The following is a 24,064-nucleotide window of genomic DNA, read 5'->3' on the forward strand; positions in this document are numbered from 1 at the left end:
GAGGCTCTAAAGCCACAGAGCGAGTGTCCCTCCCCACATTTTTGACTTATGAGGATAAGATGAGGGATTTAGGTTTATGTAATCCATAGGAAAGTGAGGGGGGATTTGACAGCAGCCTTCAATTGCAACCACAGGGGGTGGGGTCCAAAGAGGATAGAGAGGGGCTGTTCTCAGTGGTGTCAGATGGCAGAACAAGGAGCAATGGTCTGAAGTGACAGAGCGAGTGATCTCGGTTGGTATTAGGAAAAGCTCTTTCCCCAGGAGGGTGGTGAAGCACTGGAATGTGTTACTGAGAGAGGTGGTGGAATCTCCATCCCTGGAGGTTTTTAAATCTCAGTTCGTTGGGGTTGATCCTGCTTTGAGCAGCGGGGCTGGACTTGACCTGAGGTCTCTTCCAGCCCTAGGAGTCTACTGTTTTTAACATAGTTTTTGGTTGGTTTGTCATCCCCCCACTCCCTGGAGGGTGGGGAGGTCTTTTCTCTGGGTTTGCAGAGCTCACAGCATTAATCTCTCCATTTTCCAGATGGGGAGTGGAGGCAAGCAGAGGTTAAATGACTTGCCCAAGTGACTCAGGGACTGATCAGGGACTCAGATGTGGACCAGTTGAGTCACGGGCCTGGCCTGCATGAGAGAATTTAAGTCAGGGCTCCATTATGTAACTTAGGAGCGTGACAAACCCACCCAAGCGAGATTTCATTCCAAGCTGTGCAGCTGCCTAGTGGATAGAGCACTGAAACGGAATCTCACACCACCTGGATCCAATTCCTCACTCACCCCCTGGCTTGTTGGGTGAGTTTGGGCAAGCCAGGTCCCCGCCCTCCCCGCGCCTCAGTTTCCCCACCTGTACAGCAGCACTGACCCAGCTGTGTGAAGTGATCCGAGATCAGTAAATGAAAAGCACCATGTGCACTAAGCATCACCACCACATTTCAATGTTCAACCCACGTCTTTAAAGCTCCCACAAAGTAAATGAATAAACAGGAGCTCTGTTTGCAAAAAATATTCACGCCTTTGCGTGATTAGGCAAAAAACACAATACAAATACAATCACCCCAGCGTGCCAGCCCAGAAGCCATCTCCCCCATTCACACCCCCAAGCGCCGGCGTGATGTTTACCAGAAGCCTCTAAATGCTTTTATCCCTTGGGCAATTTCCCCACTTCAAATACTGAGACTGTTCGGAAAGGTTCTTTTATTACAGCTCAATCAGAGAAGCAATTAGGCCTCAATGGAAACTTTATCTGCCAATTTCTGAACAACCAAAGAACAGAAAGACAGAAAAAAAAATAAAAAGCTCACCTTTTGTTTTAGGCGCAGGCTTTGATGTTGACTTCCAGCGGTAATTGTTAGCGTGTGTGAAAAGGGGCCGGCGTTAAAGCTGGTTCCGGACCAGGATAACGCATGGAGGCACTATACATCCCTTCCCCCGAGTCAGCCAATGCCACTCCATCCCGACATACAGCCCGGTGGCGATTCTGAGACCATCTCTCCGTTCCAAACCACACCCCACTCTGTTCCAGCCCCAGGGCTGCTTCATGCACAGCTCTGCTGGTATCCCTTAATCCCACCTGCGACCCTCGATCCTTTTGTCACGTCCCACCCTCCGCCCCAGCTCCACTGGTACCCCTCAATCCCAACCTACCATCTGGTGAGCCCCGAGCCCCAGGGCTCCCCTCCTCCACTGCTGGTACCCCTTCGTCCCACCCTGCAGCTAAGGTGGTCTCTGACATGTCCCGGAACACCAGCCCTGCCGGTACCACTGGGAACTGCCTGGCTCTGGTCCTATCGGCATGACTCCACATGCACCTGAGGTCATGCTGGAGGGGCAGGATTAATACGCTCTAAAAACGGTGCCTCCTGACAAAACCACGCTCCCTGCCCTCCCAGGCCTGCGCATGGGACACGCCTCTGGAGCAGAGGGATGTTCAGTTCAGTGCCAGATGAGTGGTCCCCATCAATAGCTGCCAGGCCTCGGCTCCTCTCCCTCCATGGATACCGCTCAGTCTTCACAGGCAGGCCCAGCTCTCCCCACCAGAGGGCCCTGCATGGTGGTGCATTGGGTTTTGATCAGAGCAAATCACTGAAGCACCACTCAGTCCCAAACCCTCTTCGCTGGGGAACCTCAGCAAGATCCTACTTGGCCAACCGACCTCAATGTTTGAAACAAGTAAAACATCCCCCAGTTGGCAGGAAACTAACAATACAGACCCAGACAGTAGCTCCTGATGCGCCAGCCCCACCAGCACTCGGGCACCCGCTGCGTCTCTGCACGGCACCTCGGAGAGCAAGCCACAGGGCGGACGCACAACGCGCTCACACGCTCTCTTTGCTTTCTGCCGAGAGCGTTAATTTTGCGCTGCGGAAAGGTGCCAGACTCGTTGCTCTAATCACCTCCCCGCCGTGTCACTCTTTTGGTCTTGAAGGTGGGTAAACTGAGGCACGAGCTTGCCCAAGGTTACACACAGCAAGCACGTGGCAGAGCCGGGATTAGAACCCAGGTCCGCTGTCAGTCCAGTGCCCTATCGACTAGGCCACGCTGCCTGCCAGGCCTGAAAATAAAAGCCTGTTATCCACATCAAAGCGAAGTCAGATCCATTCCACAGAAGCTGCCTAACAGCTACTCACAGAACTGGCAGCCCTCCAGGCTGGAATCACACATGTTGCCGAAGGATTCTGGTGGCTCTTACCAGCCTTTTTGGGCTGTGCCTAAGACCAGCACCGTCTACAGAGCAGGATGGGTGCCAGAGCCCCCTGCAGCACTTGCCTGCAGAGAGAGGAACATACCTCAGTATGAGAAGGGAGAGAGGAGACTGAATCTGACCCAGGACGCTCTGCACTTTGCTCCGCCACTGTGCCAGGGACCTGTTGAGAAGGGAACCATCCCCTCTGGCCTGGGAGGCCTGCAGAGACAGCACAGCCTGCACCCTGGGAAAAAAGGGAGGAGGAGATGAAAAACAAGGCTCAGATCTGGGATCCCTGGAGCTTAGTGCAGGACCCTCTACAGTTTGTGCTCAACAGCAGCTGGCTCGCAGCTCAGGCCATAGAGGAGACTCATTCTTCCCCGCTGTGCCAGTCCAGGGGACAGGGAGCCACACCTGGGTGTGCGGTTGCCCGAGCAACACGATGGGAATGGATCTGCTGCTCGGAGAGCCTCGTGCCTCCCAGCTGCAGCTGCAGCCCCTCATTAGCAGCCTTTGGAGGCGGCAAGGGAAGGAGAGACCCCAGCCGAGACAAGGGACACGTTGTGCTGGACACTGGACCTCTCCTGGTACAGGAGTAGCCCAGGAAAACTCAGCAAGCCAGGGGCTCTTCTCGAGAGGGCAGAGCAAAGGGCACAGACAAGATCCAGGTTCTAGTGCAGGTAGGGGCGGATTTAAGGGAGCAATGTTTTGTCAGGGGAGAAATCTGAGGCCCTGTGAAGATACAGTTAGGGGAGATACTTGGTCCTGCTTTCTCCCAGAGCCAGGCTGCCAACCCCATGGGCCTGGCCAAATCCCAGCTGCTGGCAGTTTTATTTGGCCTCTCCCAGCATCCTCTAAAGTTCCAGCCCACACCAGGCTCCCTACTGGCCTGGCCTACGTGCTCAGGGCTGTTGCCGTTCACTGCTGGCCAAAGGGCGGGTGGAGTTGTCCATGGTGCTTAGTACAGAGAAACACGACGACAATCCCGCCATGGCCCCACCACACCGACCCTAATGTCTGTTTCCTCTTACGCCCCTGGCAGGCTCCACCCAGTTGTCTCTTGCCTTAAATTGTCAGCAACCTGGGGCAGGGACTGCCCCTCTGCTGTGTTTGTACAGCTCCTAGCACGCTGACCAATTCTATTCTAGACAACACAATAAACTCCATTTATCCCGTGCCCTGGTGGTCTTCAAGACAACTGTCTGAGCTCGGGGCTGAAAATTAAATCATCAGGACAGTGCCTTTCCAAAGCCCCACTCCCACTGGCTCAACTTCTGCACATTGCTTTATTTATCTAAGCCCTCTGCCTGATATCACAGGCAAACTCACAGCTAAGAACTTACCAGGGTAAGCGTGCGGGGGAAATGCCAGGGAGGTGTCCCGGACAGGCAGATGAAAGCAGGAGGGGAAAAGGGCCCGTTATGAAAACATTCCTGAACGATATCACAATCTTTCTTTCTGCAGTGCCTGTCATCAGAGGCTCACAAAACAAGCTACGAACACTGGGCCAGAAATTCAGTGGGTGTAAAGCAGCACGGCTCCACATTACACCTGCAGAGGCTGTGGCCCATTAATTCTCCCTTGCACTTGTGGGAAAAGAGGCACAGGGCAAGGGCTTGTCTGTACAGGAAAAATTCCCTGGCATTACTTTGATAAAGGACTCTTCAACCAAACAGACAAAAGATAACAAGTACCATGGGTCAGGAGGTGAAGCTACACGTTTGGTCTAGAAAGACAGCATACATGTTTAACAGTGAGGCTCACTAGGGACTCGAACAACTTAATCAAGTGTGGTGGTGGATTCTCTTGCTCCTGGCAATTTTCAAAGGAATACATTTTTTCTAAAAGGAACAGTGTCACCGAAATAGGAATGAATCCAGGCAAGTCCTCCTGCCTGTGTTAAAAGAGCAGGTCAGATGAGATGAGTCCCTCCTGGCTTCATCAGGTTTCTTGGTAGAGTTACACCAGCGTAACTCCCTGTGATCGGACACTCTTGTTCAAAATAAACAGCGGCTTATTTCTGGTTAGTGGATGGCTCTCAACTAAAAAACCTTAAGTGCCCATAGTGATATAAACTGATCCGAAACCAGGCCATGGGTATTCTGAAAAAGGGGTTCACATGGCAGCCGTCCCAGGATAGATCTATGGGGTACAACGATGCCACTACGTTTCACCATCAGCGTTCCCTCTAATTTTTCCCATCTAAGGGAAGAATAAATTTTGTTTCATGCACCAAGCTATGTGCAGATATTTACCACCATAAAAACACAAGCTGCCGGCTGTGAGCACTCTGTTCATCAGCTGGAGAGCACCTGAATCTCTCCTGGGTGGCTGCCCAAGTGCTCAGCTTACGGGGAATGCTGGTCCCCATGTAGATTAACCCCAAGTTCCCAAGACTGCAAAGCAAGCCATGGTGGACAATGTCCCTCTTGATCCTTGCTCGTACCCCTCTACTGCAGTAACTTGCTTACAGTGAGCTCATTGCAGCACTAACTGATCAGTTAAAGTTACGGTACCCCCATTTCTGAGGGGGAAAACTGAGGCAAAGACAAGTCACTTGCCCAATTCAATCAGAGAGCCAGAACTAGAACCTGCATCATCCAGCTCAGGTGCCTAAAGGATCTTCCTCCGACTAGCGTTCTCACTCTTGCAACTGGGAAAAGTGAAATACATATACAAAAAAGAGCTTAAACCTATAATTTTTAGCCACTGTGCAAACTTCACTCACTGTGCAAACTTCACTTGGAAAAAAAACCACCACCTGAAAAATAAGCATTATATGATCCCTCGAAGTCGAAAAATAAAAGCACAAATTCTGCCAGGCCTAAGCACGGCAAAGGCAGTAGGGCACAGAGCCACCACTCTGAACTGGGCAGAGATGCTCTACGCAGGAGCCGTATAGGTACCAGCCCTCCGGCTAGTAGTCAAGACAGGACTGGGGAGTTCCTAGGAAAGGCTAGTGTGGACACAGTGGGAAGCCAGCTCACTAGTGTTTCTATCAGGCCCGTCGTTAACGGAGGTGGTTGGAAAATGATTTCTTTTCTTCTTATCACACACAAAAAAGGTTGAGTTTTAGACGTAAAAATCAACATCAGTAACACTAAGGTTGGGAAACGCTACCGTAGGGCCTGGGGGTTGTAATTTAGGTGCCTCACTCTTATTCCCTTCTGAAGCCTTGGCTCCCTCATTGGACTACATCTCCCATGACTCCCCTGTGTCTCCACTTCGCATGAACATTTTTAAATCAGCCCCATTAACAGCACAGAGTAAGTTGCTGGGTAGGGAACAGAACCCCGGAGTCAGATGCCCTCCCTGCATGAGGTTCATAGCCCCATGAGGTTGCACCCTGCACTCAGTTCTGCCTTAGTTTGACAAGGACAAACGTTTGTGGGTCAGACCAGGATGCTGGGCCAGGCACACCACTGAGGTTTGGCTCCAGTTCTCCCATTGTCAGATCCTATGTCATCCTATCCAAAACCCTAAACCAGGGGTCTGCAACCTGCAGAAACAAAGCCACATGCAGCTCTTTAAGACTTCTTTGTGGCTCCCAATGCCATAATTGTAGAGTGAAAAAAAAAAAAAAAACCCAACAAAAACCTCCTGAGTGTTTTTGATATTTTGGTGAACATCTAAAAGCCCAACAATGAACAACTCAGATCTAAAACAGCAAACGGTGTGTGACCTCGAAAGGTTGGGTAACTCCCCCTTTAATGTGTGCAAAACACTCTGGGATGGATGCGAGGCTGCGCTGTTCTTAAAATACGAGTTACAAAAAGTACGGTTTGATGCTATTTCTTAAGGAGGTTTTTAAGTCCCGGCTGGACAAGGTCCTGGCTGGGATGACTTAGTGGGGGTTGATCCTGCTTGAAGCAGGGAGCTGGACTAGATGACCTCCTGAGGTCCCTTCCAGCCCTGTGATTCCATACGGACTGTCTCCTATTCGCTTGCACTGCAACTTCTGAATTATTGATTATTTTACTGAATTTGAAAAAATGGCTGTTCTTGCTCTTTTTGGTTGCTGACTCCTGACCTAAACCAACCAGCCCCTGCTGCAGTCAGAACACCGCAAACCCAGAGCCAGGATGTAAACAAAAGGTTGGAATACCATCAGATACAGCTGAGAAAAATCTTTTCTAACAGCCCACAGGGGAAATACCCGCAGGTTGCTCTCACATCAGGAACAATACCTTTTGTTGTGGAAGATTCTCTCCTGGAGGTCTTTGGGGGTGTTGGAATGAACTTTCCAATCGAGGATGGCAAGGAAGTAACAGAGTCTTCTTACCAGCCAGCCCCTGTACCTAAAGACACTCAGCTAGGTAAGTACGGAACCCATCAACATGTGATACATTACAGATGTTTCATCATCCAGGTATATCCATCCCAGGTACTATAATACATACGAGCACTTCTGCATAGCACTTTCCATATGTAGGTCTCAAAGCCCTTTACAAAGGAGGTCAGTAGTATTATCCCCATGGGGAAACTGAGGCACACAAAGAGCATGTGACCAAAATCACCTAGCTGGCCAGTGGCAGAGCTGGGCATAGAAGCCAGGTTTCCCACGTCCAAAGCCACAGCTCTATCTACAAGGAAACACTGCCCTCCATGGGGCTCAGTCAATTCCCCCCAGGGAGCCTCTCTTTTGACACCAGTGGCGTAGGATCAGTTCCTTGACACGTATTTCACCTTTTTAACAACCCTATCCCTCCTTTTCAACAGTCTCACTTCCGGGCATGACGGATGTCGGTCAGTGTGTGACGGAATGAGTCTAAGCTTAGTATTTAATCCTTGATGCATTGGTACTTGCCAGACCTCCAGCCCAGAAGTTCTCAAGCTCTTTGGCCCCTCGACTCACCCCGCTCAACGCAAACCCTTCCCCAGACCACCAGCCAAACCCCCATGATGACAAAATGCCTCTGTTTGTCTCTAACACCTTAAACACGAAGGCTGGGTCCACACGAGACCTTGAAGTCGATTGCAGACACACAATTCCAGCTATGGCAATTGTGTAGCTGGAATCGACTTCTCTACAATTGACGTACCTGGCCGTCCTCAGAGAGGGAGGTTGACGGGAGAAACTCCCACCGACCTTCCTTACTCCTTGTGAGAATGAGCAGTAACAAGGGGTTGAGCGTAACCCCTGGGGGTTCGATTTAGCTCATCCCCACTAGCTGTGCAAAATCAAACCTGGAAAGATCGACCCTGAACAGGTCGATCTACCAGGTAGCGAAAATAGATCTGAAATTATTCATATGAAGTGATTAGAGCCTAAAAATGTAAATACGCAGCTCTGACATAAGGGGCTGGGTTGGGGGGCTGGGTGGGAGGTAGGGTGCAGAAGGGGTATCTAGGCAGGAGGTAGGTAGAGAAGCAGTCTGGCGGGTGGGGGTCAGGCTGGGAGGTTGGACGCAGGAGCAGGCTGGGACTGGGCAGGAGGTAGGGTGCAGAAGAGGGATCTGGGCAGAAGGTGGGTAGAGAAGCAGTCTGGCGGGTGGGGGGTCAGGCTGGGAGGTTGGGTGCAGGAGCAGGCTGGGGGTGGGATGCCTTGGTGGGAGGGGGCATGTGAGAGGATGGGGGTGCAGGGTCTAGGCAAGAGGAGGATGAGGGCCACTTACCTGGCTCCACTCTCACCGTGCTCCCAGGCACTGACCCCCGCTGTCCCTGATTCCAACCATGAGCAGCAGAGAAAACCTCCCGCCAGAGGTTTCCTGCACTGCTGTTACCCCAGCTGCGGGGAGGGGTACACAGAGCTACTCCCCACACCCCAGCAAGCTGGATCTGGCCTGTGAGGCTCAGGACCCCGTGGTGGAAAGCCGGCACTGGTGTTCCAACCTTGCAGGAGGTCGGGGAAAGCCTGCAAGGCTGGAGCGCCAGCACAGGCTCCCCGCTGCAGGGTGAGTGGGGCAAGCCATGAGGTTGTGGACCACCTGCAAGATGGTCATGGACTGCTAGTGGTCCACAGCCCACGCTTTGAGAACCACCGCTCCAGCCAAACGGCAGGTGGGCTAATATCTTACCAGATGGGAACTGGCAGATCTGGGTTCTCCTCCTTGCTCTTCCACTAGCCTGCTGGCTTCAGCTGTAACCAGTATTTTCTCAAGCGACTTGTGACTGCAGACGCCTCATGTCAGGGCCAGATTTTCACACAGCACCAAGCACCCACCCTCTGAAAACCCAGCCCCTTTGCACGAGCCTGCAGCTGGGGGCCCCAAAAAATGAGGGACCCGCCCCCCCCCCGGCCACTTAGGGACACTGTGGCTTCTGGGTCTCAATTTCCAAATCTGTAAAATGGGGCTAAAAGGGCTTAGTAAAGTGCTTGAGAGCTGAGAAGAAGAGCCTGGAAAAGTGAACTGCGCACATAGAGAAGTGACTGGCATAAGGAAATGGGGTTCTCATACGAAAAGGATCTTTAGGGACCTCTCTTGACCATGGAATCCCAGGTTTCAAAGCTTCCTTCTAGGAACAGAGACCATCCAGGAAGTTCCTGCACTGGTTTTCAAGTCCCGGCTTGACAAAACCCTGGCTGGGGTGATTTAGTTGGGCTTAGTCCTGCTTTTGACAGGGACTGGACTTGATGACCTCCTGGGGTCTCTTCCAGCCCTAGGATTCTATGACTGAATCTCCATTCCCCTTTTGCTGCAGCTGCTGTGTTAACCTGTGTGTAGGCTGAATGAATCAGTTCTCTCCGCTCCGCTGTTAACACCATTTTGCCTGTCTGGCACTGCAGCTTTCAAAGGGTTTACAAACAATCCTTAAAGCTCTTAATTATTAGGCAGACTAACAAGCAAGGCTCATGTCCCAAACTGCCAGAGAGGTAGGGAAATTAATATTATTCTTGTTTCCACTCTGAGGGAGAATCAACTTGTCCCAGCTTCCATGGTGAGTCTGTGAAAAGCTGGGGATAGAATGCAGGAGTCCTGGCTGGGCTCAGCCCGTTTCTAGCCTCAGCGACGCATGGAAATAACATGCGAACTGTATGTCCCCCGCTCTGCTACGCACAACCTGGATACCGCCCCGTTCCCGCCCTCTCCCCCACAACCCCCTCCTGTCATCACCTGGTGTTTTCCTCCGTCACCTGGATAACACTGTGAAAGCCCAGGGAGGGAAGGTGCTTGTGGAAGGAGGATTGCTGAAAGCAAACAGAGGCACAGCTGTTAGTGGAAACACGCTGAGGACCAGGGCTCTTTGCGCACGGCCATTCCCTTCTCTCCCAGGAATGAGCCGGGAACGCTCCATCCTTGCCAGCACGGGCGAGGGTAAACTCCTTCCCAGGAGGGACCAACTCTAAGGTTAAGCCCCTATGAAAGCAGAACCCTCTGACCCCTGCCAACATGCCTCCTCGCCCTCTTCCAGTCTCCTCTCCTTACCCAGCTCTTTGGGGTGCAGGTCTGACAGCAGCGCCCCACGAACGGTCGGTACTTGCCCAGAAAGGGGGTGACGATCTCCAGCTTCACCCCAAAGCCCGAGGGCCAGGCCTTCATCTGAGGAAGAGAGGAAATGAAGTCTTTTTATCCCAGCACGTGAAGGAAAAGCTCACAGCCCAGCGCCTTGCCAGTAGACAGGTTCCTAAACCACTTTGGCTAGGGCCTTACTGCAGCCTAACTGAGCAGCGTGGTCCTGGGGGAGTCACCTTACAACCTCTCGGTTGCGCAGCGTGGAGGTAGCAACCCCACTGCAGAGCGGCCATCTGGCTCATCACGCAGGTGTTGCCCAGAGCCCCAAAGACTTCTGAGTAGGTAGCCAGCAGCTGTCGGGGAAATCTAGTTTCCCTACCGCAGGGTGCAGTGGGAAAACTCGTCTATCCCTTCTGGGGACTGTGGGTGGAAATGGCCTGAGCTGGGGAAATTCATCCCCCAGCAGGACCAGGGTTCTGCTAATTTTTCCAATCTATGGGTGGAATAAGTTTTGTTCTGTGCACCAAGGCATGTGCACATGTTGCGCCAGCAATAGACACGCTGCCGGCTGTGGGTGCTCTGCTAACCAGATGGGCAGCACCTGAATCTCTCCTGGGTGACCGCCCAAGCGCTCAGCTTATAGGGACCACTGGGCAGGACCCCTCTGGTCTCAGAAGGTCCCCCTCACTGTAGCAACTTCTCCCCTCTTGCCCTCTGGTTGATAGGCAGGGAGGAGGCCTGCCCCATATGGACACACTGGTTGCGGTCACCGATTGTACTTTATCCCCTCCCCACAGGTCACAACTCCTCCCCACTCCTGCAGGGAGAGTGGCCTCTCTCCAAGGGATCACCTACCTTCCTCTGCTGGCCCTTCTCCTCCGCCAGCAGGATGCGGGTGGCCGAGCCCCACTGGGTGAGAGCCATGGCTCGCCCGGATCTCAAAGCACAGGCTGGCCTCTGGGGGTCAGCAGCGTCTGCAGGGGCCTGCAAAGACACAGACGAGAGGGATGGAGGCATCCGGAGAGACCTCACCACCCGACGTGCCATAGAAAGGAAGTGCCACTCAGCGCTGTGGCTGCTTCCCTGGAAGGCCAGCTCTGCTGGTGGACCTCAAGCGATCTCCGCCTCACACTCATTTGTACAGCAGTGGGGACAGCACGGCCCAGCCCCATGGGAGTAGGGGCAAGAGAAATACCACTATACCAGTGAAAAACAACAAGAAGAAGTCCTGTGGCACCTTATAGACTAACAGATTCAACCCGCTCACTGCTATGGACGGGCTGAGTGCCACTAACTGTCCCCTCTGGGAACGTCGTTCAGTCACGAGCTCACCTCGCCGAGGAACGGTTTATTTACTTTGTACACGGGGGCCTGTTCCGTGGCGCCCTGCGGGGTGGTAGCTCCTCACACACAAAGCGCTCCGCATTTCTCTGCCTGAGCCATGTAGCAGGAGCCACGCAGCAGGAGCCACATGCACACAAGGGATTGAACCTCCCTGGTCCAGCACAGTTGGGCCCTGATAGGTCCCGAACAAGAGAATGTGCTGGACCAGGGGCGTCCAAGGCTTCTGCCCCCAACAGCGTCTGCCTCCCACTCCCCCGAGGCTCCAGGCTCCCTGGACTGTCATGGGGCTCCAGCCTCACACTCTTGGGGCTACAGCGAGGCTCTGACAGGCAGGGGCTCCAGCCCTGGCCCCAGGCTGATGGGGTGGGGGGACCTCTGGGTTTTATAATTCGATTTTCAGTATCCTCACTTCCAACAAAGTCGAGTTCGCACTGCCACACTAGAGTGGCCAAACATCGTCTGTTGCAGCAGTGCATTGTGGGAACCTATCCCACAGTTCCCCCAGCCCCGCTTTCTGTGCCCTCCCCCTGGGCCCTGCTGCACCCCCACCGCTGGCAGCGCTCACCCTGCTGCCTGGTTCCTGGGGCCCCGCAGCTCGGGGGAACTGGGAAATTGACCAGTACTGCTGCGCCTGGCTGGTGGGAGCCAGGAGCCAGGTTCAGCAGGGAGCCAGGTGCTAAGCTCGTCAGTTTCCTGGCCCCGGCAAGTGGCAGGCTGCTGGGAGCCAGGTGAAGCAGCATCTGAAGTTTCTGGGCTCCCCACCACTTGCAGGAGCCGGGAAATTGACGAGGGCTGAAGTGCCGGTCAGTTTCCCAGCTCCTGTGAGTGGCCGGAACCAGATGCAACAGCGCCAGTCAGCCTCTAGAGGCTAATGAATGTGATTTAATGACATGGTGCTTTCACAGCAGCCTTCATTCGAACTTGATGCTACACCCACCCAGTCCTGACGATATTATGCTATCGATATTAGCGCTCCCTAAATCAAGCTAATGGTATTTACAGTGAAGACAGTCCCTTGGTACAATGACACTAACTGCCTGAAATTCAAATGTATCTCATAGCATAGATGCAGCCTTAGATATGTCGATTCCAGCTAGGTTGTTGTAGCTGGAACAGCGTGCCTAGCATTGACTCTTGGGTCTTGTGTAGACCTGGCCTGAGTTAACCCCACTGGAACAAAGGAGGCAGATCACACCACCAAATGATTGTCTCAGGCTCTCTGCACACAGAGCAGGCACCTCTGCATTGGCTGCACTCACTTCACATCTTGAAGGTTTCCTGCTTGAGCGTCAGAACTTGAGACTTGAAAAGACAAAAAAAAACAAAAAGCTGAAATCCAGGATACTAGAGAGATCTGTCCGCCCACCCCCAGACTTTCTCACTTTGGAAAACATCGGTTGAAGCAAAAACTCCGAGTTATCTTATTACTAACATGCAGACACCACCTTCTGTTATTCCCATCTTCCACAACAAACACACGCAGACAAGCCAGCTGTCCCAACACCTTGCAAATGGCAATTACGACGCTCTACCCACACTCTAGAAGATGGGCATGAGCAGCCCAAGGACGAGCATACGTTCTCCGTCCTTATGGAGCTGACAAGCCGGCACACCTGCGCAAGGCTGCTGAATTGCTTTCCAAAACGAACCGTTTCAGATGAATACAGAGAGAAGGCTGGGCAGCGAGAGAGCTGTGCAGCTCAAGGCTGCGGAATCAGGCGGTAGCTTGTGGGAACTGGCGGGGGGTGGGGGGCGGGGGAAGGGAAGCCTGTGAGCCGCCAGCACCACCTGACCATGCGAGTGCCATGTGAGTGACACGGAAAGTCACCTTAGGCTTCAGTTCTCAGGTGCGCTGAGCTCCCAGAAGTCCATCTGCAGCCAAGGGGAGCTGCAAGTACTCAGCACCACCTCTGAAATTCAGGCCTAGGGCTCTCTGTGCCTCAGTTTCCCCTCTGCACCAACATGGAGAACGCTCCCTTAGTGCGCAGGCAGCACTGGGGGAGTAACTACACTTATGCACGTGAGATGCTCCGACACAACAGAGACGGGGTGGATACTGCTGAAGAACTCAGCCTTGGTCTCCTCCTTTAGTTTAACTCCGTATTTGGAGAGGCCAGGATACGTAGTGGGTAGAGCGCCGGACTGGACATCAGGAGATCTAGGTTCTCTACCCAAGTCTGCTGGTGACCTTGGGCAAGTCACTTACTGCCCCTGAGTCCCCACCCACCTTGTGTCTGTAGAGACTAAGGCCTCTGGGGCAGCGACCATACAGCCCCTAGCGCGATGGCATCCCGATCTCTAGTGCTATTATAATACAAAGCACATTTTTGCTCTGCCTTAGTACTGAGCTTAGCACACGGGGGTCCATCTATCCTAGGTTTGTATAAGGTCTCCACTCCCTAATATCTGAGCAGCTCTTTTGATCTTTCCCCACTCCAGTGAGTCAGGGCAGGGCTGGTATGTCCATTGCACAGTGGGGAAAGTGAAGGCCAGAGGGGCTATGTGGCTTGCCCAAGATTACACAGGAAGTCTGTGATGAAGTTGGGCTCAAACCCAAATCAGGTCTCAGGCTATTGCCCTTCCAATGGGCTCATTTCCCATCTCCTGGCGCTCATCCCATGCCTGAAATACAAATCACAAAATATACAATCCCTTTTCAGCCATTCCTAGGAGTCCAGACATGGTCACGCCAAATCCCCATGAAAAACACCACTTCCAGACAGTGTTGTAATTTTTTCCATCCGTGAGTGAAATAAATTTTCTGACGTGCACCCAGGCACGTACAGATGTGCACCACCAATAGAAACTCGCACTGCTAATTGTGGACACTCTGCTAATCAGCTGGGGCAGCACCCGAATCTCTCTTGGGCAGCCGCCCAAGCACTCGGCTGACGGAGATCACTGCTAGAAGGGCCTTTGCAATCATCCTCTCTGACCTCCTGCACACCCCAGCTATTTCACTGCAGTGATGGCTGCAGCTAACTCACACCTTGTGGTCCCAGCTGGGGGCATATCGGACATTCTTCCAAATGTCAATAAAACTCTGCCTGCAACCCAGCCGCTCATTAAGAGCTCTATGAAGGGATGCCTGGGGCTTTCAACACAGCATTTAGACATGTGGAAAACACAGGGCAAGAGCAAACTAACACCAGGAGAAATTTTTTTAATCTATTAGCCCATATGTACTGGTATATGCATTCCACACCACAGGAGGATGCATTGTACATTACAGTATAGCTAAAGTTTAGCCCACAGCTTTATATACGTATAAACCTGCCAAAATCAAAATACACGTGTTCTCTCTTCCCGCACGTGTACAGCAGGTTTGGAACGGAGCGTTCGAAATAAGGATATGACCCATATAGATTAACGTCACACGCTAAGCAACTGCTAAGAACCGGTGGGTCGGATTTTAGTGACATCACTTTTAAACCATACTGTAAATATCGCTAGTTTACGTCTTGGAAACACACCTTCTGTGTCAGGGGAACACGCTGCAAGAGGAGAATGCATCCCAGGCGGAGCGTGCGTCTGCTTTTTGCACAGTACTGTTCTAGCTTCAGACATTTTCCTGTGTTTGGCTATCGGGTCTCTTACAGGTTCTCAGTAATGAACCAGGAATGTATTCGTAACAACTGGCTCCACTTTTAGACACTAGAATTTGGTGAGGCAGAGAGGCAGGGCTGTCCTTACACACACACACACACTACGCAGAGGCATGGAGCACCTGAAAATCTGGGGCACCACTGGGTCTTAACATGCCCCCTTCTGCCTCTTCCTATCCCTGCCCAGTGGCTTCACGCCCTACGGAAGGGATCTGGACAACTGAAAAAGCCTGCCACAGCTATTAGCAGAAACTGTACCTGTGGAAGAGCCAGTAATGAAGCCATAACGGGCATTTGCCAACCCTCAGAATATGTATGTTCAGTTTTTGGGTCTACTGGGTGAGTCAACAGAACCTTTTCTTACAAGCAGATTTTAAATTACTTCATCAGAGTGAAAAAATTCATCCTCCGCCCCTAGGCGGCCATCAAGCACTGGAGCACCAGTTTAATGGGACTGCATCAGGTCCCATAAGGATGGCCCTGTTGAGAGGAACCATTAGCCAAGTCAGATGGATCTGGGATAGGGTCATGACCTCACCATTTGGATTTATGACACAGGCTGAACCTCTCTAGTCCAGCACTCTCTCATCTGGCAACATCCATCATCTGGCATGATTTTAGTTAACCGGACAGCCACTCGTGGGTGTGGCCAAGTTTCCCATGGTCCCATAAACTTTGTTTCCAGCCACCAGCCATGGCTGTCAGTATTCTGGGCTGTTCTTTAGCTATAATTTACCCTCAAATGTCCTCTAAGAGCCCAGTAAGCAGAGAAGTGTTGGTAAAGTGCTAGACAATATTGATGTCATGTGGTCCAGCAAATTCTCTCATCCAGCTCTGGTCAGGTCCGGAGGGTGCTGGATTAAAGACGTTCAGCCTGTAGGAATTTTGTAGAGGTTGGACTTCCGCAGGTACAGGCTAAGCACTTCCAGCAGGCTAGCCAGCTCTGTTAAGCACTGTTTGGCAACTAACAAGTCACCGAAGATTACAGAAAGCAAAAACTGCTTTCTGGGCAGCAAGCCATACCTTAAAAATACATAAAGATTGATTACAAGCAAAACATTCCTTTTCAGGGCAAGAGCAGCACAGCTGACAACAGGAAATAATTCAGCAGGCACTCACTCATCTAATTCCACGAGGCTACTCTTTTTCAAACTGGTATCTCAAGCTGACCCTCTCCGCCTCTATCTTGGTGCCTTGGCCTTGTAACTGATGCTAACACTTGGTGCTTTTCATCCATGGAGCTCACAGTGCAAGGTGCTGTACATACGAAAAGCAAAAGACGACAGTGCCATTAGCCCCAGTGAAAGATGGGGAGACTGCAGAAGGGGAAGGGATGGGACTTCCCCAAGGCCACCCAGCAAGCCACTGGTAGAGCCAGAAATAGAATCTAAGTACATCTGAAGCTCTTTAATCCAGCAGCCCTGGAAAACAGGCTATGATGGACTAAATATTTGAGCAGGCCAAGGAGGGCCCTGTGGGGTTTGGCATGAGAACAGGGTGCTCATCTGGCACCCCACTCTTGTGGGCACCATGGCTCCGTGCCCCACACTGCTCCCAGGCACTGCTCCCCACTGCTATGGGAGCACCGTACTGCTACACTGCCACTGCCACAGCTGCGGGGGAAGGGGGTGTGCCGTAGGCAGAGCTGTTTCCTCCTCTGGCTCACAGGCATTTCCAGATTAGGGACACTGTGAGTACAGAGGTTCAAGTGTATTTCAAGTTCCCACTCAGCAACAGAACCCAACAGCATCTGCCTCAATGGGGCCACTCACATGATGTAAAAATCACAGCACGTGCTTCACTCTCTGCAGAATCGGGGTCTTAGGTAGCAATAGAAGTGGCCTGATTTCAGAGATCCCGAATGCCTTTCAGTTTAAACGCATGGTAGTTAAGACTCACGTATGCAATCAAAGCCCCAATCCTGTAATTTACACGAGGGCAGATGTCTTAGACGAAGCAGTCTACCCACACATCATCAATTGCGGAACAAGGGTCTAGACCAGGGGGTCAGCAACCTTTCAGAGGCAGAGTGCCGAAATTTGACCTTTTGTCCTTTGTGTACCGTCTGAGTCAGCTGATACTTTTAAAAGTCACTAATAGTCCTACTTACAACAACTTCATTCATAGCTGAAGATGCAGAGCTTTACCGTTTAGGTGGTGGTTGGTAGCATTAGCTGGTCTTTTGTTAATCCACAGGTAACCTGGCTTTTAGCAAGCTCCCAGCTACATGGGGGAGGAGAGGCCCAGCTGAGCTCCTGCCTTGCATGCCAAAGAAAATTGGCTCATGTGCCACTCTTTGCAGAGTCTGAAAATTAGACATCAAAATATGGACGAGTTTCAGCCTCCTGCACTTCACCTTTTATCCCCCACACACGACTTTGCCAGTCCATCTATCAGAAGAGAACCAGTTCTAACATCAAAGAACAGAGCAAGAAATAAACATCTCCGCAATCCATTAGATGAGAAAATGAAATACTAGTAATGAACAAACAGGAACTTGCCCAGAGGAGACACTCTCGCCTAGTGAAATACTTCAATAAAAACATTAAAAGAAATCCACTGAGAGGTGTTTGGTTTGAAACATTCCGCTACCATATCTGCAACCCCAACATCGCAGCATCATGTCAGCACAAGGCCCAGAAAGCAAAAATCCCCCCAAAGACAAAAGAGAAATTGTTGTTCAAATTATACTTCTGCATGTTACTCAATCATAATCAAAAGGGAGTAACGACCTAAAGGCTGAAATGTTAATTTCAGGCACAAAGGGGTTTCTGCGTACGAACCCAACAGGCAGGGAGATTTGTTGTAAGGCAGAGAGATTGGGAAAAATCGCTTCTCTGCTCTTGCCTGTTTTTCCTCCCCTGCTACGCCAGCCTTACCTAACTTCTTCAGACACTTGAGATGCGTGGGTATGGCACCCTAGTGCAATGGGACCAGTTCTTAGGTAGGGCTTGGAAGCAGTACTGTAATGCAAAAAACAAACAAACAATTCTACGCTGATTATGTCCCTTTAAAGCTGGGGTGGAGGGAAAACACTTTCCGTGGCAAACCTGTTTTCGGTAGCTTAGAACTTGCTGCCCAGAAAGAGGGATTTGGGGTCTCAAATGTCACCTGCTTATTTTTATAGCATCGGGGCCACAGTCCTACATAACACTTCGCACATAAATAGCTCTGCAGAAGCTGTGCAGATGCAAAGTTACTCAGGCTACGTCTACGGTAGGCAAAGTAAGTTGACCATCGATACACAATTGCGTAGCTAAAATCAGCGTATCTGCACTCAGTTAACGTGGCTGTCCACACTGGGAAGTCAATCTCCGCTCGGCTAACATGGTTGTCCATACCTGGGAAAGTCGATCCGTGCTCGGCTAATGTGGCTGTCCATACTCGGGAAGGTCAATGGGAGAGTTTCTTCAGTCAACCTCCCTTATGCCTCACATCTCACGAGGAGCACAGGGGTCGACTGCGACCCCCGAGAGGTTGATTTCGCGTGTTCATACTAGATGTACGAAGTCAAACCCTGGAAAATCGACCCGACTGGGTTGATCTTCCAGGAAGTCTAGACGTACCCTAAGACTTACATTATATGCTGCTTGGGGAAGGGGTGGTCTTTCTGCTCTGTGTTTGCACAGCTCCTACTACAGTGAGACCCACTGCACGGTTTTCCACACGTTCTTTGCCAAGTTTCAGTGCGGAACAAATTACTGCGGCAGAGTTAAAGACATCTGAAAAGAGGCTAGTTTAAGGGCTGCCACGGTCTCACCCACGGCTGGCAGGAGTAGCGATACCCTGAACATTTGCACTGAAGGGAAGAGTTTGTCATTTTCAGAGGCGGTGAAATGGTGCGGAAGAGTAAATGAAGCGGAACAGGCTCGCAGTGATGGGGAGAGGAGAGACGCAACAGTGGGTGCCGAACACAGAGGAAGAACACCCCGGCTAAAAGGATCTGCAGGCACAGGCTGGACAGGGGCTGGTGACCACCTGTGAGTTATTCCGAAGCGTAACAAATGAAGGTGCTCCTGCTCTTCACCCCCATGCTCCTGGCACAGAGCCATCTCCAGGACATTGACACGGACGTCTGTGCTATTCTGCCCTCGCTAAGGAGGACATTCACCGAGGCACAAAGCTGCTAACGTCATGTCTGGTCACAGAGCCAAGGACATATGGTGAGGCAGTGGCAGAGAGTCGGCCTCTGACCTCCCAGTCCCACTCATGTTCCTCAGCTCATGCTGCCTCTCTAATATACTTGTCATCTTCTAGCGTGTGGGCATCAGTGGGACACAGATGACACATGGGCCTTTTGCCCAGGCAGTGAATTGCATCCTTGTGCCACGCAGTGCTGTGGACACTGGGGGGGGGGCCACTCCTGGGGCGCACCACTGCAAATGAGCATACAATCCAGCCCCCCACTGCCATCCGCTGGACTCGTCACGGAAAGGTGCAACACAAGCTGGCTGGTAGTTGGACTTTGAGATTGGCAATGGACCTTTGAGGAATCCAGGACAGCGAACAGCAAACAGAGAGGCCGTGTGATCAGAGGAACAAGGATGGGGGCTTGGACCCAGCATGTCTATTTCTGGCTCTCCCACTGTTTTGCTCTGTGGCTATGGGCAAGTCACAGCTCTTCTCTGTGCCTCAGTTTCCCCAGCAGTAGAAGGGGCTCACAACTCTCACCCAGCTCCCAGGGCTCCTTTTCTCTAGCTGCATGATTCAAGTAGCCTCTATTGGTTTCAAGAGAGAGAACAAGCCGAGAGTCCGGCTGGGCTTCAACAGTTGTATGTGCCAGGGGAGAGAAAACTGCCCAGGACAGATTCAGATGATGCCCAGCTGATTAACAGAGCACCCACAGCCAGCAGTGCATGTCTATTGGTGGTACACCTCTGTGTGCGCCTTGGTGCAGATAACAAAATTTATTCTACTCACAGAACAAGTTAGAGGGAACACTAAGGGGCATGTGGGTGTTTAATAAGGAGGCTACGGCCCTTGTACCAGAGGTCAGTGCTGCGTGTGTCTTTTCCCTTTTTACTCTCTCATTCCTTTTCTCCATCTTTCCTCCCCAATTCCCTCAAAGTTTCTTTCTGCAGATGGTGATGGTGGAGTGAGTCTGCCCTCGTGAGGCTCTCCTTCCCCATACCCACCATGCTCCGCTCTACGGCATTAATTAAGGAAGATCCTTCACATGGCATCTGTTTCCAGCGGTTTGTCAGTCTCCTTGGGCCAGAGCCCCGAGCTTGGTCTGGGAGCGTCCCCTTTGCTCCGGTTCCCAAGCATTCCGAGAGCGCTCTCCAGGGCACAATCGTTTCTGGAGCCGAGCGTTACTCTCTGCAAGGGCCGCTTGTTCCCCATGCTCCTGGCACGGCACCAGCTCCAGGACATCGACACGGATGTCTGTGCTACTAATAAGCCACACCCCCGTTAACTTCCCAGCGAATGGCATCCATGCGGTTGGAAAATGACAGGGATTCTTCCCTCCCAAGGCCTCAAAGCACTTGATGAAGAATCAGGAATCTTACAAACCCAGCCTGAGGCTTTTGCACCAGGGACACAGAGCCACGGAGAGGCTCGTGGCTGCACCGGTGGAAAATGCCCCATCCAAAGGGTTTTTGCGGCAGCTTTTTGGAGAAAACGGAGAACCAGCCAGCAGCATGTGTATCTACTGGTGGTACACACCCACTGACCAAGGTTCCCTCGAATTTTTTTTTCCCCCCTCATTGGAAGTCCAGGTTACTTTCCTAAATAATGCAGCTTATCATGAACCGACTTATAAAGGGGAATTAATAGCCATAAGGAATAATGTAATTAGCTTGAGGTATGTTCCCAACACATGCTGTTCATACACATGGTACATATAACATGCCTATGACTCACAAAAAAGCAAGAAATTAGAAATAAATACATGGAATAAATAAGTGACAAATAAATAAAATAAAAAGATAAATAATAAACAAATAGAAAAATGAGAAGCCAGCTCTGCACCAGTCCTCACTGGAGCCATTTCCCTGCCGCTCCCTGCAGTTATCCACCTGCCTCCTGTCTGTCCCTCACCTGCTGCCCGCCGGCTCCTGCCTGTCACTGCAGCTTCCCCATCGGCTCCCCACCAGCTGCCCCCTAAGTCCTCCCAGCTCCCCACTGTTCCCCCATGAACTGGGGGCTCGCTTCCAGGGCCCCTACACTGCAGCGCCTGCCACCTGGCCACCACAAGGCTCTGCTCTGTTCATGGCTTTTGGTCCCTCAGCCCCTCAATGACATCAGTGTGACTTACAATGAATCTGCTTCCCCAATTAACGACTTACATGCAAAACGACTTACGGTGAGGACCCCACGTATTTCAAAAAAATTAGAGGAAAATGAAAAAAATTCATTTTTTGCTGCCCCTTTTTCCAGGGCAGGGGAGAGCTAGTTAACGGCAGAAGACCAGCACAGCCCATCAGCGTGTTATGGGGAATTTAGGGGAAGTTCAAACATACAGCTCCCTACTCCGTCTCCAGTCTAGGGAATACCATCACGGCAATCTGAGCGGCGTGCTTGCTGGAGTGCTAATTCTTAGTTCAGCTTCTTCCAAGTGAGCTAATTTCTGGATCCAAGGGTTGGCCTGAAGCTCCAGTGATACTGACTCAGAAAATAGGAAAGTGCCAATCCCACCATTAAAGGCTTTGCTGGACTGGATGAAATAACCCTCTCTATAATGCCCGGGCTGAGAACTCAGGTGTTGGTTCCAGGTGAGTGATTTCAGAGCCAGGACATTTCCTGTTTCCTGTATGTAGCACTCAGTGCCTGGCTGTCGGGCATTTTCTCAACTGATTCCAGGCCAAGAAATCCTTGATTTAGTCATTGCTGTTGCCAGTCAGGGTAGGGGCCAAAAACTGTGTTGGTCATATACACACTCATAACACAAAAACCATCCCTGCTCCGTAGAGTTTACAATCCTCCTGCTTGCTTTTGTTGGAGCTTACAGAAATAGCAAATGCTATCTTCCCCCATTTTTTGCCAGAGAGCTCTTGTCTTTCTCCACCCTCCATTCAATCAATTGGCGGGACAAATCTTTCACCAAGAGATCTTTTCTCCTCCCTATTTACCAAGCATTTGAGTCAAATAATAATGATCCGGAAGAAAGTTTTAATAAGTTTGACTGAACATCAAAAACTGTCTTTCCACGCCAAATCCTGGCCTGATGTCAAACCCGGCTGCCCAGAGCGTCTTCCAGGAAAGGAGATAAAACAAGATTCTGATGTTGAAAGGCAAGCCAATTATTGTTATTATTATCATCATCAATCATCATCCCCATCAATACATTTTAGGTCTTCTTTAAGCATTGCAAAGCCACCAGTTTTATTTTCCCTTTCAATCCTGAAGCCTTATTTCATGAAATTTTACATAGCAACAACGTTAACTGTTTCACCATTGGTCAGTTTTCGCAGATACACCCATCTAGTTTGGGACCATGAGCGGAGCCTGGGGGGGGGGGTGGTATTTCCTTTATTCCACCCCTGGTTGTACCTTTTAGTCTGTCACCCCAAAAGGGTGGTATGGGTGAAACTCACTAAAATGATTGAACTTACCTGTCTTGGCCTCAGTCTCTCTAGGAGATGTGATCCCTGGTGAGGACACTAGGCAGAGATTTTGGACCTAGGTTCACTGAATCACCTGCTCTGCCATAGATTCCCTGTGTGACCTTAATCCACCAGCTGTACAGGTGGGATAACAGCTCAGCCTTATCTCACAAGGGTGTTGAGAGGATAAATATATAAGGATTGCAAAGGGTTCAAACTTCAGCAGTAGGGGCCTTGCAAGATTTGTCTCATCTGATGATGTTACCTAACTCCTGGGAACAGTGTTAATATCACTTGGCTCCTACCCAGTACTGGTCATCAGTGGATCTAAAGAGATTTGCAAAAATATTTTACAGATGGGGAAACTGAGTCACACAGAAAGACTCATCCAAGGTGACCCAGCCAGCAGCAGAGCTGGGGACTGAACCCAGGTCTCACCAGACTGATTGGACAAGCTGTGAAGTGGAATTAACTCATGTTTGCTCATCCCGGCCAGCTCCTTGGATAGGAGGAAAACGTTCTTAATAACTGTATAACTGGCCCTCACCCACGGATCTTCACAGGTTCTTAATCTATCAAGGAATGGCAGAAAACAAGCCCAGGGTGGAAAGTTGAACCAAGATGCCAGTTTTTAAACAGTGAAGAGTAATGGATTCACCATCTATAGAACCCTAGAACACTAGAGCTGGAAGGGATCTCAAGAGGCCATGGGGTCAAGTCCCAAGCACCATCTAGACCACCCCTGATCGGCATCTGTCTAACCTGCTCTGAAATATCTCCAGTGAGGGAGACTCCACGGCCTCCCTAAGCAGTTTATTCCAGTGTTTAACCACCCTGCCAAGTTCACAGGGTGCCATTCTGGGAGGTACATCTGAGTCCAACACAGGTCACGGGGATCGGTCCAGGGGAAGTGGGCTGCAATACACAGGCAGTCATGGCAGGCTTTAAAATCTCTGACTCCAACATCCCCGCCTCCACCACCACCACCACGTCAACTGCACTCTGCTTCGCCTTCTCCTGGGCACTGCAGCTCAATATATCGGAAAGGAGAAAAAACCCTCTGAAGAAAACAACTCCAAAGCAGCCGCCACCGACTGCATGCTCCCTCCAATAACACCACCAAGAATCAATGAGCAGCAAGAGCTTTTGAAGCTCTTACAGCTGCAGGTCTGCCTTCGGTCCCTCTCTGGGCACATAAAGAATGGTCCTGACCGGACTCCGGAGACGTGCTAGGTGCCTCGATTCCAAGCCACTCACAGGGCCTTGAAAAGTAAATAAATCTGCCCAAAGAGAAGAGATGTACGAGTGGAAAACCAGAGTCATGCTACTCACATCAACAGCGTTCACGCTGGATGTGTACTGAGAACAGCGTGTTGCTAATTTGGCTCATAAACGAAGTTTTGTGCACCAGGCTTGAAGAGGTGAATAGATTTCATGCTGGCCTTCTGTCCAGTAGTGAATTTCACCCTTCTCATGTGCAGGCCTGTCATTTTC

The 24,064-nt window shown here is 51.1% G+C and overlaps 1 protein-coding gene across 1 annotated transcript in view; it reads right to left on the reverse strand.

Annotated features, from left to right (window-relative positions):
* LOC142004301 (glycerol-3-phosphate acyltransferase 2, mitochondrial-like) overlaps positions 1-24,064 on the reverse strand; it is a 55,619-nt gene that overhangs the window by 15,809 nt on the left and 15,746 nt on the right. Inside the window, exons 2-6 of the mRNA XM_074981855.1 lie at positions 10,930-11,058; positions 10,048-10,161; positions 9,736-9,809; positions 6,868-6,978; positions 2,784-2,924 (exon numbers count right to left, since the gene is read on the reverse strand). Of these exons, the coding sequence (XP_074837956.1) occupies positions 2,784-2,924; positions 6,868-6,978; positions 9,736-9,809; positions 10,048-10,161; positions 10,930-10,998 (509 nt within the window). The 5' untranslated portion in view covers positions 10,999-11,058. The remainder of the gene's footprint in view (positions 1-2,783; positions 2,925-6,867; positions 6,979-9,735; positions 9,810-10,047; positions 10,162-10,929; positions 11,059-24,064) is intronic.

The sequence above is a fragment of the Carettochelys insculpta genome, chromosome 31 (genome assembly GCF_033958435.1).
Source record: "Carettochelys insculpta isolate YL-2023 chromosome 31, ASM3395843v1, whole genome shotgun sequence".
NCBI classification, from domain to species: domain Eukaryota; kingdom Metazoa; phylum Chordata; order Testudines; family Carettochelyidae; genus Carettochelys; species Carettochelys insculpta.